This window comes from Triticum dicoccoides, chromosome 4A (assembly GCF_002162155.2).
Source record: "Triticum dicoccoides isolate Atlit2015 ecotype Zavitan chromosome 4A, WEW_v2.0, whole genome shotgun sequence".
Lineage (NCBI taxonomy): Eukaryota > Viridiplantae > Streptophyta > Magnoliopsida > Poales > Poaceae > Triticum > Triticum dicoccoides.
Window position 1 is genome coordinate 282,250,942 of NC_041386.1, and position 17,799 is coordinate 282,268,740.

At 42.8% G+C, this 17,799-nt stretch overlaps 1 protein-coding gene across 3 annotated transcripts in view; it reads left to right on the top strand.

Annotated features, from left to right (window-relative positions):
- The first annotated feature begins 337 nt into the window (after positions 1-337).
- Positions 338-17,799, top strand: part of LOC119285789 (polypyrimidine tract-binding protein homolog 1-like) — a 19,134-nt gene continuing 1,672 nt past the window's right edge. The window contains exons 1-9 of one of the 3 annotated variants that reach the window (XM_037565118.1): positions 338-651; positions 1,743-1,952; positions 2,688-2,750; positions 2,829-2,902; positions 3,006-3,101; positions 17,007-17,064; positions 17,178-17,282; positions 17,378-17,459; positions 17,638-17,793. In XM_037565118.1, the coding sequence (XP_037421015.1) occupies positions 457-651; positions 1,743-1,952; positions 2,688-2,750; positions 2,829-2,902; positions 3,006-3,101; positions 17,007-17,064; positions 17,178-17,282; positions 17,378-17,459; positions 17,638-17,780 (1,026 nt within the window). In that variant the 5' untranslated portion in view covers positions 338-456 and the 3' untranslated portion in view covers positions 17,781-17,793. Of the gene's footprint in view, positions 652-1,742; positions 1,953-2,687; positions 2,751-2,828; positions 2,903-3,005; positions 3,102-17,006; positions 17,065-17,177; positions 17,283-17,377; positions 17,460-17,637; positions 17,794-17,799 lie in introns of those variants that run through there. The other 2 variants (XM_037565119.1, XM_037565117.1) reach the window with 2 other exon arrangements.

The window sequence follows — 17,799 nt, forward strand, 5'->3', positions numbered from 1 at the left end:
AACCGACTCCAAAGCAGATAATGAACAAGTAGATGCTGAGGAAGAGACTGCCGGCGTACCTGGCTCCAGGTTCCGGGCAACCGTCCGGACCTTCGCCCGCTCGTGGACGGCCAGCGCCAGGCCTCCCTCGGGACGCGCCGCGTCAATCCACACGCTCCGGCGGGAGGCAGTCACCGAAGAGGTGGACGATCCGCCGCGGCGAAAGTAGACCGCGCCCCCGGATGGGGAGGAGGGGCGAGGCGGCCACGGGAGTGGCCACCCGAGTCTCCACGTCTGTGCCAAGAGCCGTCACGGGGGCGGGGGGAACAAAAACAAGTCGGGGATCGCTAACAAATTCCAGCGTCTCCCTTTCGGGTTTGGTTTGGGAAACAAAAACAAGTCCCCACGGGCAGACCGAACCCTAGCTTCGCCTTTTCGACCTTCACCCTTGCCATTCTCTCTTTAAGACCTATTGTGATGTCGTCGTCCGGCGGGGGTGGGGCTGGGCAGCAGTTCCGGTACACGCAAACGCCGTCGAAGGTGCTGCACCTGCGGAACCTACCCTGGGAGTGCACGGAGGAGGAGCTCGTTGAGCTCTGCAAGCCCTTCGGCCGCATCGTCAACACCAAATCCGGCGTCGGCGCCAACCGCAACCAGGCCTTCGTCGAGTTTGTAAGACATCCTACCACCCCCTCACCCCGGTCCCCCTTGCCCCGGTCGATACGCGCGACCCGGTGGGAAATTCCGGATCGCCGTTGGTTTCCAGATACTCCTTTGAGTTTATTTTGCACGATCATCCATGTAGTTGCAGGTCAATCTTGGATCTAGTCGCGCAATAGTGGAATTTGTTAGCGATCTTGTATGGGTAGCAAGGCCTCATGCCTAATATTCACGCACTGGGGGTAGGTTGGCCCTGGTTGGTTTATTTGGCCTGCACATCAATTGTCAACACGTGGGATATAATGGTTTCTTCAGTTTTATGAATCAGTCATAATGAGAGCTTTAGTGGCTTGTACACTATTCCCGTATCTACTTATTTTAGTCTGGTTTGCTGTGGGATTTGTGAAGAGCAGCTAGGATTTATCCCCTACAAACTTTATGCGGGACCTTCTAAGGCCGTCTGCCGCTCCTGCATCTCTGCCTTGTATGGATTGATAAGGTTGGGGGCTGTGGAATATGTGCAAATGCTGGATTTTGATTTTTTTTATGACAGTGTAGGATGGTTTGGAGCTGAATGATTGGATTTTCTGAGCTAATGGACTTCAGTTCTGTAATAATGGAAAGCTTCTTGCATCAATATGTTGAATTGATCTGTAGCTAACTTGTATCCAAGCATGTGCAGCTAAGATATTTTGTGGTTGTAAGATCCCATATGACACTATTCATTTGGTTTTATGCTAGGGATATAGGATGCTCTGCATGGGTTCAATTTGGTTGTGTTAGTAAGTGGGGATTGCAGAATTACTGGAGTAGATTGCAGTTTTGTGGGCATTAATGGTTCTCAAGTATTACCTTTGTCCCAAATTACTTGTCTTAGATTTGTATAGATACGGATGTACGGATGTATCGGGACGGAGGGAGCATAATAATTTATATCATTGGTTAGCTTGTAACGGCATACATAATTTGAAAACTTTCTATAGTTAGAAATAAAAAGTTTGTACATTTGCTTTTGTCTGGTTAATTCTATACAACTAACTGATTTATATATGTTAAAATTGATAATGCCAGGATCACTTATGTGAAGATTTATTTGTTTGCAGACCGATGTTAATCAAGCCATTTCAATGGTTTCTTATTTTGCATCATCTTCAGAACCAGCACAAATTCGAGGCAAAACTGTTTACATTCAGTATTCAAATAGACAAGAAATAATTAACAACAAGAGCCCTGGTGAGACTGTTGGAAATGTGTTGCTTGTTACCATAGAGGGTGTTCAAGCTAGTGATGTCACCATCGATGTAATCCATTTGGTGAGTTCTAAATTTATTTATTTACCCTGTCTTAATAAAAACTTTGATGCCTGGGTTTATTAGGCAACAATAAATTTAAGTTTTCTGATGCCTGTCATTGGCTGAAGATATCCAAGGGAGTCTACCTGACCTGATCCTTGTAAATCCAAGATTTTACATAGCTGTTCATCTCGTAGTAACGCGTTCTGCATGAATCAGCAGGCCCATGTTAACTTGGAGAAAATGTCGTTATCAACACCTGCAATTGGAGAGATACCATGTTTGTTTGCTTCCTCTGTCTTCTAACTGTTGCATTTGAAGTTTTTATGAACTCTCATCTTGAGGATGCCATTTTCTAATCATCCTTCATCATCACGCTTATCTCCGGTGTAGGTCACCTCATTGTTTATCCAAGTTATTGATGAAAGGTTAAATTCCCAAACCTTTAGAAGATTAGTATATTGTTTGGTGCTTCTTTTGAGATTATTTTGTTAAGGATCATTTCCAGCTGGTTGTTTGACAGTTAAGTCTCACTGTTTGGCTGTAGAGTGTGTTTCTTTAAGACCTTTCCCCCTTGATTTTTTTGGTGGAACACAAGAGTTAATTTGTTTCGGAAAAATGGTTTATGCATCATTTATCATGCAAATGGAAAATTTAATTATTGATTGTTTATATGTACCATTGTTTATGGTAGATTGGTCTCCTAGACTTATTTTTTACTCCTATACATGTCCCTCATCTCCTACCGTGTTTCAGGTTTTCTCTGCTTTTGGATTTGTTCACAAAATAGCCACTTTTGAGAAGGCTGCAGGTTTTCAGGTAATTCCAAATTTCATTTTGTTTCAAGTACTTGATCATTGCAAAAAGCCAAAACCCCCATCTTAAATTTCCCAACAGGCACTGATCCAGTATACTGATGCACCCACTGCATCAGCAGCAAGAGAAGCCTTAGATGGAAGAAGCATCCCAAGGTGATATCTCTTAATTTTAGCTTGTATAACTCATTGTGGGTAATGCTTATACTGTCCTGTGCCCATTATAAACTGAATTGTATGAGACTTGAATACAATGTAGATACTTGCTTCCGGATCATGTAGTATCCTGCCACTTGCGGATTTCTTTCTCTGCGCATAAGGATTTGAACATCAAGTTCCAATCACACCGCAGCAGGTATAGTTTATTATTTAGTTTCCTTTGGTTATTGCTATTTCCGATAAGTATCCCATGAAAACCAGTACATGAGCTATTCGATCTGAAATACGCGAGCTGGATCATCCCTCTGTTTATTCCGCACATTTTTGTAAAGCGCACTTGCCTTCACGGTTGTTTTTTCGCACAAATCCCATCGTGCTTCTCCCCTCTACTAACCGAGCCCCTGAAATGTGCCACTGCACATTTTGTATTACGGGCTAGGCTTTCAATGTTATTGCGCAATTTTGGGAGCTGTGGAGCACCCACATGAAACGGCAGCACTCATGAGGATGTTGCAGGGCCATGCAAGAATTGAATCCGAGGTCTGACCTAGCTCGTGCATGTTTTAGTGGCAGTATGTTGGGGTTGGTTGGAAGAGATTTGGGGACTGGTGAGTGTTAGGAGAGAGAAAGAACGGAAGATCAAGGTGGCTTTTGCAAACATAATGAAACGATGCTGGGGCGAAAGATATTCATCAGGACCACACATCTCTGGTCCGAATCTGACGTTGGTTTCCATGTTTCCACTTAGTATGGATTTCCATGGGATACTTTATCTTCCGATAAAGGATCTATCTATATATGTCATTTCCTCTAACTCGTGATCATTCACTGGTTTGTGGTGTTGCTAAATGAGTAGATTCATAGTGTTAATGACTAAGCATTACTCGTGGGAACATACTAATTGGGAAAATCAGAGGGGTATCAAATTGCGTGGGTGGATAGGATGTGCTCAATGCTGTAAACAATTACTTCTAAGCATTTTAGGCCAATGGCATCAAGTTGCTTTTTTTTAAGGAGATCATATTAGTGATGTACCCTTACATAGAAATAATAAGACCTCGGCTTTATTTGCTTGTGCGAAAATAGTCTTATAACGATGGGTGAGACGAGACGGGTGTTTTATAGTACGGGCTCCAAGGAGCCTGTTTTTTTTAAAAAAATCAAAATATATTTAGAAGTTTCATAAAATATCATTTTTTTCTCCACAAATAGATATACATATTCTCTAAGTATGTGTAAAGTTTCGTTAAATATTACGTTTGTTTGCAGTCTACACAAAAAAAACAAAAATCTGGCCCAAATATAACAAAAGGAAAAACTCATTTTAATCTATTTATTTGTCTTCTTTGTGTACATCACATATGAACATACTCCCTCCGTCCCAAAATAAGTGCATTGCTACGGGCTATCCGCCCCACGACGCACCTTTCCATTTTCCCGCCGGATCCTCCCCTTCCCGCCCGGTTTTCGCCGTAGCGGAACATTTCTCGCTGGATAATTCTCCTTCAAAACCGGATGACGCACACCAGTGTTGTAGCCAGGCTGAAGCCACGCCCTGGGCCAATAGCGTTGCTACAGTTGGAACAGTGCCAAATAGTTGTATTGTGGCTACAGAGAATGCCTGTCACGGCCCCTCTTGTGCGGGGCATGGCTATGCCCTTGACGCCCACCTCACCTTCGCCATGACACCCTTTCTTCTTCACACTGTTCTTGCTCACGGACCGTCAAGGAGTCTCCCGCCAACCGCCCCACTCCCCACCCTGACACCCCTCCCCCCCCGGTCCGTGTCGATCCACCACCGCCATTAAGGCGACGAGCCGGGCGCCGTGCGGGACACCGTCGTGGCAGGCCAGCAGCAAGTGACAAGGATGGCAACCGTCTTCCTATCTTAGTGCTAGTGCCTCCTGGTTTTATGCTGGACCAACCTTTCATCCCACGCTCTACCACGACGGTGCTACACACATGCGTTGCCACGGGAAAAGAAAGCTATGAATAGAAATGTTCATCCGAAGAATGAAAAATTTCAATGTTTCTCTCCTCTTCCCTCCCTCACGTGCACATGCTTGATTTGTGGTACAAATTTATGTATCTGTTGGAGAAGAGCAAAAAAAGAGAAGACTCCCCTAATTAGTTAATTGCCCGTGCATTGCAACGGTGGCATACATATTCTAGTGTTTAAACATTAATCATGTCTGTTATATAACTTGTGATACGGACAACTTATTAACCACTCTTCTTCTCCTTCCTGCCCCCCTTGATGACTTCTCAACAACGCCCCCCTCCCTTGTCGACTTTTTAACAACACACTCTCTTCACCCCCCCTCGCTTCGTTTCTCTCTACCTCTCCCTCTCTCCCCCTCCTTGTGTGACCGACTTCTCTATACACACAAAATGATTTTAGGGGAAAATACACATAAGTACATGTGGAATTCACTATTTTGTGCTTTGACAATGCCTCATATTTGACATCTGTCACGGGCAACCAGCCTACAGTCTAATGGATCATATGCATTATATTTGGCCAACATAACCCGAGGGGAATAATTTCATTGAATTTGGTGCGGCTTAATCGTCCCAGTCAAGATAGTTGTCTCATGCTTCTCACAGCGACCTTGGCCCGCTATTTATCTTGCCTGTCACCATGCTGCTGCCGTAAGCACTACCTTGTGTTGCAACTGCATCAGTTACTTGTGTTAGTTCCCTCGGTGGAACCATCAGCTACAGCTTCATCATCATCTGACATGCATAAGATGCATATTCTATCATTATTTATATTTCAAGTACTTGCCCTAGTATAACAAATAAAAGTAGTGATCTAAACGCTCTTATATTTCTTTATGGAGGGAGTACAACAAAGTAACCAATCCAAATCTGAGTAGAATGGTTTTGAAGAACACCCCATTATTTGTCAACAAGGCCCCGCCATCTACACTATTTGTGGGTGAATACTTCAAAAAAGAAAAGTACGACAGAACTCAGGAGAGTGTTAGCAAAGACATTACAAATTTTCCACTCTAAAGGTCAGGTGGATGCTTAGTGTCATACATCCATTCAGGAGCAAATATGGCAGGTGAGCATCATCTTTTTAAGGTGGATCAAGGGCAACATTTGCCTGGCAATGCAGACGGCTTATAGAATGAATTCATTTCCATTTAGACAAAAAGAATTAGAAGAGATGGTGTACAGGATTACTGTGGTATTCATGCAATGTTCTACAAGTAGAGCCATCATGTTTTATTAATGTACGGCAAGGTAATACCCATTGCCCACCACAGAAAGTATTTTGGCCGAAGACAACAATACACATGCACACATCATACTCTCAATTCCTAGAAGTTCTACCTCAACCTCGTCCATATTTTTCTACTGAAACCTCCCAAATATTTTCAGGTATTCAGTTAAATGAACTGGGTTACCTTGCTGCTATAATTGGCAAATATGTCATCACACGTATCAAAGAATGGCTTGTTATGCTCTTTCATGCGGAACTCAGATGCAAGTTACTACAAAATCTTCAGAAGTATGGATTTTAACATCAAAAGATCTAAAAAGCTTAATTCCTTTTCGTTGTCCAAAAGTAGTCACCTTAACATGTACCCGTACAAGAAAAGTAAAGAGATGCGCATAATAGTGGACATGCATTTTTGTAGTGAAAGGTACATTCACATGAACAAGTCTGTACAAAAATACTTCATCCTTGTAATCTCATTCACTTATTCCTGAGTAGATTATGCATATAAGATCCATTACTATGCAAATTCATTTGAGACGGCACTTCGTGGGCTCATATATTACCTCGAAAGCAATCCTACTGAAAGAAAACAATGATAATTGGCATTTCTGTGCCACTATTTCATCTATCCTCTGTCCCTACCTTCTTTTCTTACCGAGAACCCACTATTTCCATCATTATGTCCGATGAAAAAACTGAAGTAAAAAGCCCGCAAGTGAACAAAGCTACTATTGGGAGGGTATTAATAAACATCTACTTTGCTTAACAGGAAGTACATGACATCTACTTTACACAGAACATGTTGTATATTGTCTCAAATCTAAGGGTCACCTAATACGATTATATATATGTTAATTAGGCTAGAGTCCAAGTGAACCTATGCATCGAATCATATGTCTATAAATTAAGATTACTTAGAGAGAGGTAGTCACACATTGTCACTAATATAGTGAAGAACAATATGCACAACTGAAATATTGTACTAAGCCGGAAAAAACTAATGAAGACATGTAATTATTCTTGTATGCGCAATCAATTTAACCGAGCAAGGAAATCACCAAGAAAAAGAAAGTATAAGTTGAGTGACGATGTTTTGCAAATTTAGTCAAACACAAAATAGGAGGCCCAGTGTAGAAAACATACTTGCCTGCATATTGTTTGCTCTACCTCCTTGTCTGCAGTCACCAATACTTGCCTGCATATTGTTTGTTCTACCTCCTTGTCTGCAGTCACCAAAAGGAAGATCTGTTCGCTGAACAGATTCCCACCTAAATCGAAAGAAAGCAAGAAGACAAAATTCTTCACAAATGAAAGATGTAAAAAGCAGTGAGTGATAGAGGCGGAGGTGTCATGATGTTTCGATGAGATAGATATCGTTTTCTGTGGGAGTCGACTTTGACGATCCGACTACGAACATGCGAAGACGTCGCGCCTCTGCAATCGCTAAACCAACTTTCGAGGGTTATTGACCATGCCGGAGCACGATCAACCTGACCACGAGGGTTTATTTACTACGAGCAAACGAAGAACAAGCAAGAAACTAAGATTGCAATTTGGATATTGCGAATAAAAGAGGAAAGCTTTATTAGTGAAGGTGGGTTCTGTGACGTCTTGGTCTGGTCGTTGGACACAAACGAAGTACGCGAAGTTGCAGCTATGTCGAACTTTTAATCTAAATAAAACCCAAAGTCTAAACGACGTTCTAAAGGCTGTATATATGGAGGAAGAGGGGGAAATTTCGTGGCCCTTGGTGGAGGGGTCCGAAACCAACCCCAACTCTTGTTTCCTCACACATACGGACTCTAAAAACAGCATATACTTAAGTATTTCGAAAATACATGGGCCTGGCCCAATAATAAGGTGATGCAGCACCTAGAATAGTCTCTGGACAAAATTTATGAAGTGGCATCTTGTGTATTTTGTCCAAGGCTTCATGCACTCCTTATGATGGCTTCAAAGTCCTGAAATCATCACTTGTAACTCCGTTCTTGATCCCCTTGCGCATGCCATCATCTTCATGCTTGAACTTGCTTCAAGGTTCATCTTTTTTGTTCAAGCTAGGCCCTTTATTTGTAAGCAAAACAAATGTATCCAATTTAGGCAGTATCATATTCTTATGAACATTAGAATCGTTACCAAGAAACGAAAGTACCTGATAATTGAGTTGGCATGCGCGAGCTCTAGTAATTGGTCCAGTATGTCTAGCAGCAGGGGCTGTGAATGTAACAATGGTATTGATGTCCTCATCATCCTCCCGTTCTTGAAACAAAGTCGTCCTTAACGAAAGCTCATCTTCCTTATCCAAATAAGACTTCAAATTTGCAATGTTAAAAGTGGGACTAACCCCAAAATCCGCAGGCAGCTCAAGTTTATATGCATTATTATTTATTTTCTCTAACACCTTAAAAGGACCATCAGCACGTGGCATTAGCTTTGATTTGCGCAAATTAGGAAATCTACCCTTACGCAAATGTAATCAAACAAGATATCCAGGTACAAACACAACATGTTTTTTATCCTTTTTTCTAGCAAATTTATATTTAGCATTCATACGCTTAATGTTTTTCTTAGTTAACTCGTGCATTTTTAAAATCAATTCAACACTTTCTTTAGCATCAAAATTAATCTTCTTCGAAGATGGAAGAGGCAACAAATCAATAGGTGCACGAGGTAGGAAACCATACATAATTTCAAAAGGGCACATCTTAATAGTAGAATGCAATAAACGATTATAAGCAAATTCAATATGAGGCAAGCATTCTTCCCACATTTTCTTATTATTCTTCAAAACAGTCCTAAGCATAGTAGACAAAGTTCTATTGACTACTTTAGTTTGTCCATCAGTTTGGGGTGACAAGTAGTATTAAAAAGCAGTTTAGTCCCCAATTTAGCCCATAAACATCTTCAAAAGTGACTAAGAAATTTAGTATCACGATCTGAAACAATAGTATTTGCCACATCATGCAAGCGAATAATTTCACGAAAAAATAAATCAGCAATATTGACATCATCATCATTTTTATGACATGGTATAAAGTGTGCCATTTTCGAGAATCTATCCACGACAAACAAATTGCTATTCCTTCCCTTCTTTATTCGAGGTAAACCTAAAACAAAGTCTATAGATATATTTTTCCAAGAAACACCAGGTACAGGCAAAGGCATATATAAATCATGAGGATTGAGTCGTGACTTAGCTTTTTGACATGTAGTGCAGCGAGCAACAAAACGCTCAATATCCCGTCTTATCTTTGGCAAAAAAAAATGTGTAGCAAGTATATCCTCCGTCTTCTTGACGCTAAAGTGTTCCATTAATCCTCCTCCATGCGCCTCTTGCAACAACAAAAGACGAACGGAGCTAGCTGGAATGCATAGCTTGTTAGCATGAAACACAAATCCATCGTTGAAAACGAACTTGTTTCAAGTTCTTTCTTCCTTACAATTCTGCAATACATCTTTAAATTCAGCATCATGCACATATTGATCTTTGATGGTCTCCAAAACAAATATTTTAAAGTCAAGTTGTGAAAGCATAGTATAACGACGAGACAATGCATCAGCAATAACATTTTCTTTACCCTTCTTGTGTTTGATGACATAAGGGAATGTCTCAATGAATTCAACCCATTTAGCATGTCTATGGTTAAGTTTTGCTTGACTTTTAATGTGTTCCAAAAATTCATGATTAGAATGTATAAGAAATTCCTTGGGTTATAAATAATGTTGCCATGTTTCTAAGGTCCGAACAAGAGCATATAATTCTTTATCATAAGTAGAATAGTTCAGACTAGGCCTACTCAATTTTTTCAGAAAAGTATGCAACAGGTTTACCATCTTGTAATAACACACCTCCTAATCCAATTTCACTAGCATTACATTCAAGCTGAAAAGTCTAATTAAAATCAGGAAGTTGGAGTAAAGGAGCATGTGCCAACTTATCTTTCAACTTATTTTAGTGACAGCAAGAGGCAAAGAGGAAGGCACGTCCTCGAATGAAAATAATACCTTTTTGCACACAAAAGCATAGCAAACAGATTTGCTAAAATCTAGATCATCAACATTAGATTTGGTGGCAAGTAAACATGCACTTTTCAATTTAATTTCAGAAGCAACATTAGATGGTTTATTATTATGCTTCATTTGTTGCTCAAATTCTTTTGCCACAATCTAATTTTCACTTTTAATTTGCTCCTGTTTTGCTTTATTAGCTCTATTAATATCATCTTTCAAAATGAAATCAGGAGTCATAGGAAGCAAAGTAATATTTTTGTCCTTAAATATTTTTGTTCTTATGAACAAGATTATATTGATTTTTTTTACCATGGTGTACAAATTTTTTATCAAATTGCCATGGTCTACCAAGTAATAAGGAACATGTTTGCATGGGTACCACATCACAGTCAACATAATTAGCATATGTAGAGATACTAAAATGAACACGAACAATACGTGTTACCTTAACCTTGCCGCTGTTGTTGAACCATTGGATGTAGTAAGGATGTGGATGTGGTCTTGTGGTGATAGATAGCATCTCCGCTAACTCCATGCTATCTAAGTTGTTGCAGCTCCTTCCATCTATGATGACGCGAACAGAACGTTTCTTCACAACTCCCTTTGTGGGGAACAAATTATACCTCTGATTTTGCTCAGCTTGTGTAACATGCAAACTCAAAACACGTTGAACAGCTGAACATTCATACCTGTCAGCATCTTCAGCAGTCATGTATTGCGTCTCATGATCATAATCAACTCCATCGTGTTCTTTATGTGTAATAAGAGGCAAAGTCTCCTCATCATAGTCACTAGCGGACTTATACCCACCATCCTCAGTAGCAATCATCACACGCTGAGATTTGCATTCTCTCGCAAAATGTTCTCTTTCCTTACAACGACGACAAATAATATCACTTGTGTGCTCTGTTGATGTCATGGAAGAAGAAGAGCTTTGGGCAGGCCCAGCAGGTGTGCTCTTGGCAGATAGTGGTGGTTGTGCTTCTCGTATCACGGCTGGAGGTGGCACCTGATGGAGGTGCTAGTGCAGTGGAAGTAGAGGATGCACGTGGTGTCCATGATGAAGATCGACCTGCAGAAAAGTTAGGTCGCGCCAATGCATGTCGATCCTGCACTTCACGTTCAACTTTACAAGCAAGATAGAATAAACGAGTGATATTGTTATACTCCTTATACTTTGAATGGTCTGAATCTCTCTATTTAAACCACCCATAAAACGTGCAAGCATAGCTTCATTCTCCTCAACAATACCACATCTAATCATGCCAGTTTGTAATTCTTGATAATATTTTTCTACAGAATTTTTTCCTGTCTTAAACGCTGCAGTTTTTGAAGTAATTCACATTGATAATATGATGGAACCCAACGAGTACGCATAGCAGTTTTCAAAGCAGCCCAAGTAGCTGGAATAGGGTATAATCTATAATGTTTAGACCATCAAACACATGCAAAGCTAGTGAAAGCACACAGAGCAGCAAGAACATATATCTCCTCAGGATATTGTAAACATGTAAATCGTTGTTCAGTTTCTAATTCCCAAGTAAAATATATATCAAGAACATATCTACCCTCAAATGGTGGAATATTCAATTTTAGTTTAGGAAGATGGTCATGATCTTGTACCTCAGGTGGTGGTGCAGCCCTACTGTTCTGATGATATACCTTAGAACGACCTGGTGGTGGTGGTGCTGGTGGTTGCACGTAGTTCTGATTTTGATCAACCTCATCCTCGTAATGGTCTTTCACCTCTCCAGTAGCAGCAGGAGCTACAGAAGCATCAACAGTGGCACCAGAATTTTGCCCAGGGTCAATGGGAACATGTTGTGCTCGTCCCACTTGATTTGGAAGACGATGGTGTTGTTGTTGTTGTTGTAGAGGTGCGTTAGGTGCAGCCGGTGGCGGTGGTGGAAGACGCGCAAGCAATTCATTAAACTTGTTATCGAGCTTTGTTTCGAACGTCTTCTCCATTCCATTTATCTTCTTCCTGGCCTCTTCAAATCTGTTTAGCACATCTTGCACCTGTCCACTCATCATTTGCTGAAATTTATCATGCAACTCATTCGTCATGTTCTTCCAGTCAGTCTCGTCGGCTTGTGATTCTGCCATGGTTAGCAGCAATAGAAACACACAAGAATATGATCCTACAGACTACTAACAAGAGGTGATGGTGGGTGTCACAAATCCGTCAAGCAAATCTCAAATTCTTACTAGTTCTTACCCAACAACAGGCGGTGATCGGCAACCGTCGTAGTCAAAACTCTCAAAGATTGGATAGAGCGATTACCAGGGAGAGTCCAACGCACGACGTAGATGTATGTGGAGCTGGGAAGGCTTATAATATGGTAGCAAAAAGGGTCAGCAATAATCAATTCAGAGATGCAAAGTTGAATAAACGCTCAACAACGGTACTGTGTTGATCCTAGGCTAGATCGTGCTAGAGACGCGAGCCTAGAACACTAACAAAATCACGACGCTGCATGTAAACAAGGGAGGAGCTCACTCTGAATTTTTTTTCTTTTTTTTGTCACTTTTTTTCTGTTTTTTTTGCTTCGCAAATTTTTTTTTGAAAAAGTTTACAAATGGTCTAAAAACTACCTAGCCAGAATTTTCCAGACTTGTTTTTTTTAGTTTGGAACTATTTTTCTATTGCGGGTAGCACGGAATCTCGGGAGTTCTACTCTGTCATGACTCGAATTATCGCGTGATCTGGAACTCGAAAGCAATGCAACAAATACTGGATTCGGACTGGTGGCGGAGATGAATCTGGTGGAACTCGAACTGGTGGCGAATATATGTAGGGCGGTGGAACACGGACCGGTGGCGAATCTGTGATGGAGGTAGACTTGGATTATCATGATGATGGTGGATATGTGGTATATGGCAGCGACGATGACGATGGTGGTATATGGCTGCGGTGATGAAGATGGTGGTATATGGCAGCGGTGACGATGATGGTGGTATATGGAAGCGGTGATGATGATGATGCGGCGGCGGCGACTAGACACAACGATGCAACTGCAAATTCAACAATGCAAAACTCTAAAAAGATTATGCAAAGGCTCAGATTGGTTTAGATATGATGAACTAACCCTAATTTTTTTGTGGTTTTTTCGTGGACTGTAGGTATGAATAACAAACTCAATCTAAACTATGGAAAACTGTAAAATCTCACTGAGCAACCTGTAAATCTGATACCACTTGATAGAGGCGGAGGTGTCCTGATGTTTCAATAAGATAGATATCGTTTTCTGTGGGAGTCGACTTTGACGATCCCACTACGAACGTGCGAATACGTCGCGCCTTAGCAATCGCTAAACCAACTTCCGAAGGTTGTTGACCACGCCGGAGCATGATCAACCTGGCAACGAGGGTCTATTTCCTGCTAGCAAACGAAGAACAAGTAAGAAACTGAGATTGCAATCTGAATATTGCGAATAAAAGAGGAAAGCTTTATCAATGTAGGCGGGGTTCTGTGACGTCTTGGTCTGGTCGTTGGACACAAACGAAGTACACAAAGTTGCAGCTATGGCGAACTTTTAATCTAAACAAAACCCAAAGTCTAAACGACGCCCTAAGGGCTGTATATATGGAGGAAGAGGGGGGAATTTCGTGGCCCTTGGTGGAGGGGTCCAAAACCAACCCTAACTCTTGCTTCCCCACACATACAGACTCTAAAAACAGCCTATACTTAAGTATTTCGAAAATATATGGGCCTGCCCCAATAATAAGGTGACGCAGCACCTAGAATAGCCTCTGGACGAAATTTATGAAGTGACATCTTGTATATTTCGTCCAAGGCTTCATGCACTCCTTATGGTGGCTTCAAAGTCCTGAAATCATCACTTGTATCTCCGTTCTTGATCCCCTTGCGCACTAAGCAAAACAAATGCATCCAATTTAGGCAACATCATATTCTCATGAACATTAGAATCGTTACCAAGAAACGAAAGTACCTGATAATTCAGTTGGCGTGCGCGAGCTCTAGTAATTGGTCCAGTATGTATAGTAGCAGGGTCTGTGGGTGTAACAATGGTATTTATGTCCTCATCGATGAGGGATCTTAATCAACACATTCTTCTCTTTGAATTGTAACAGAGTAAGGAACATAATTCATAATCGTTGTGCTAAGTTATGATGTAGGGTGGAACCCTAATGGCCGATCTTTCACGATTTGGAGGGGGATTCCCGAAAAACACGAAGAACACACAAGAGGAAAACACACAAATCAACTAGATCCGATCACACATACGCTAGATCCACATACATAGAGAGGTCACAAAGATCCAAGGATAACAAGGGAGAATACAAAGAAACTAGGTCTTCTCAATCCTTGAAGGAAGGAGGTCTTGAATCCACGAAGGATCTTCCCACAAGGGGATCTTGAGTCCACTTGGGGAATCTTCTCCTAGGAGGCCTTGGTCTCCAATGGAGTATAGGTACAAGTGGATGAGCAAAGCTCTATCTCCAAAATGAGCTATCACAATGCTAACCCTAAAACGTAGGTAGAGGAGTATATATAGTCTAGGAGGCTAAGGGGTATATAGGCCTCGGCCCAGATACACTGCACGCAGGCAGGAGGCCGGATGTTCGGGCGTTCGAGGGGGTGCCGGATGTCCGGGGCATGGGGGCAGGATGTCCAGGCTGGCGGGGTCAGACTTTGGGTGTTCTTTGTATAGGAGGGGCCGGATTTCCGGGCTAGCGTCGGATGTCCGGGGCTGTTGTGCCAGATGTCCGGGGCCAGGCCGGATGTCCGGCCTTGTAGCACTTCGGCTGTTGGGCTGTTGTTGTTGTGGATCAAGGGCCGGGTGTCCGGTGCCTGTAGGCTTCTTTCGGTTCCTTTTGTCGGTCCTCTTCATCTGTGTACTTGGGGACTTGTCCATCTTCACGAGCATCTCCAAGAGGGTGTTCTTCATACCTAATCACACATAGCATCCCAGGTAGTAGCCATGTCTCACGTGGGTCATACAGAATATCACTAAGGAGAGATGTCACCTCGGTCTCGAGAGCTCTTGCACGTGCTCGTGTCATTGATCCATTTGGCACTTGGGGCGGTGTAGGTAGGTCCATGGGGATGACAATAGGATGCTCCACATCAAGTTAGCTTTCTCAGGCTAAGATTTTAAGCTAATGAATACCACGATGCCAGCACCCGTTGCATCCATTATTGTGTGAAGGGTTTACATGTCAAGCGATGACTTACCAGCACTGTGTGGTGGCCAATCGCTTGCCTACCTGAATGTTGTGCAACAAAACTGGAATGCTGGAAAGTAAGTATTTGAATGTTGCAACTTCTGGTAATTGAAACCGTCAAGACTTACCGCCTTGTAAGGGTTGGTGTTGGTGATCCTGAGAGCCGCCTCCATGGCGGCGACGTTGGGGTTGCATAGGACGCGGAACCTGGGCAGGTCGTCGGCGCTGCCTGACCTAGTGAAGTGGCCGGCAATGTAGAAAATCTTGGGCGCTTGGTCGCACGGCAGCATCAAGGACGGCGGGTTTAGGGTGTCGAAGCAGATGATCCCCTTGAAGCAGTACTTCAGGCCCAGCCTCTTGAGGGCTTTCACGGCCGCCGGGCCGCGATGTGGCGAGGAGGGGCAGCGATGTTGAAGCAGATGATCCCTTTGAAGCAGTACTCCAGGCCCAGCCTTTTGAGGGCTTTCACGGCCGCCGGGCCGCGATGTGGCGAGGAGGGGCAGCGATGTGGGCGCTGGGGAAGGAGGTGGTGCGAGGGCTTGGGGGGATGCGTCGGTTGGGAGGGTTGTGATGGGGCGCCGGGAGGTCAATGGTGGGGCGCCGGTGAGGCACCCAAGGGCTCTGGCCACGAGGAGAAGGCAGACCAGGGATGGGAGGCAGCCATCGAAGGAGCAAGTAGCAGCGGCGCCATGCAGGGTGTCGGGTTGATTGGGAGATGGCATGGTGAGGTTCCGGGAGAATGGACGAAACGTGATTTGGCTCTTGATGTCACAACTATGTACCTCTAATAGAGCAAATTCGAACAGAAAAATATCGTAGAGGCTGGAACGGTCTTCTCCAATGATGATGTCCTGCACTGTTCGCCGCCTTATGCATCGTCCGTGGGGATCCATGGCGCTGGCAGCGTGTGGGGATCCACGGCGATGGCGGCAGCGACGGCGACGTCCTGGTGATCCGTGACATCCTGGGGATCTGCGATGTCCGCGTGCTGGTGATCAACGACGGCGTCGTTGGTCGGTGGCGTCCCTGGGAATCGACGGCGGCGCGACAGCGTCGACGTATATAATCCTAGACAAATGATCTCGTCCGGGAGAGGAGTGGCAGATGTTTTTTTTTCCTTCTGTAATCTTTTGTAAAGAGATAAAAACCAATGGGAGGGGGTGGTGGCAGGTGGGACGAAAAAAACCGGATGAAAAAAACACGGTGTACCAGGCTACCAACTCCCCCTTTAGGAGTAGAGGTGAATTTCGTACGATTATACTACACATATATGCTTTTTTATGTGTACTTTTTTCAGATTTTTTTAATATGTAGAAAATGTATTTTTGCTGGGAAAAAAACACCGAGCTGCCTGGAGCCCAGCCATCATATGCACTTTTTGTGGGTGAGATTCACATTCGATGGATAACTAGATTGTGTGGCTTACATTATAATAACATTTGGCTTTCAGTTTTTATGGTCGCCGGGGCTATTTGCTTGGAACTTATGTTGTATGGTTGAACCTATTGTATGAGGATACTGCTACAAGTCTACACCTGTCACTGGACTAGCCTTTTTCATCCCTGTTCCTTACCCTTGTTAGGAGTAGTTCTTTTTCTATCAATCAGGTTACCTTTTTTTTTCCCAGTCCGTCGCTGTTAAATGTTCCCTTTTGTTTTTATTTTCCAGGGATTACACTAACCCTTACCTTCCAGTCAACTCCTCTGCTATAGATAGTACATTGCAGGTATTTCTTCTGCAAGGGATCAGAAACATTCTAACAATTTAGTTTCATTTGTTTCACCATTTTATCTAACTCTGCTGTTTTTGCATGGATTTCCCTTTGATATGACTTGGCAGCCTGCTGTTGGTGCTGATGGAAGGAGGGTGGAGGCTGAGGGTAATGTTCTTCTTGCATCAATTGAGAATATGCAGTATGCTGTATCAGTGGATGTTCTCCATACTGTAAGTAAAATTGGGAAAATACTTATTCAAATAGGCTTCAAGACTTTGATTCTGCTTTGCTTATTGTGTGCTGATTACGATTAATTAAATTTCAGGTGTTCTCTGCATTCGGTACAGTCCAGAAAATTGCTATTTTTGAGAAGAACGGTGGAACACAAGCTCTAATTCAGTACCCTGGTATGGGCCAGAGAATATATCATTTTTGGCATTAAATAGTCAGCAACATCCTTTACCCTTTTGATTTTTATTCAGTAATTTAATTTGTTCTGAATTATGTTATGTCAATTGATGGTGTATACTGGCGGTAGCGATTGGCCACCCTTTTTTTCATGCTCTTGCCATCTTCCTCCTTCAGGATGTTCTTCCTTGCTAGCGACCATCGAGGTTACCTGCTCGAACGTGGTTGCCGTCGGGAGGAGAGTTGCGTGCCGGCATGGTCGCTGTTGGCTGGCTCCCGAGTCCCCACTGTGTCCTTATCTAATATTCTTTCTTTTTTAATTTGAAAAAGATGGGAGTC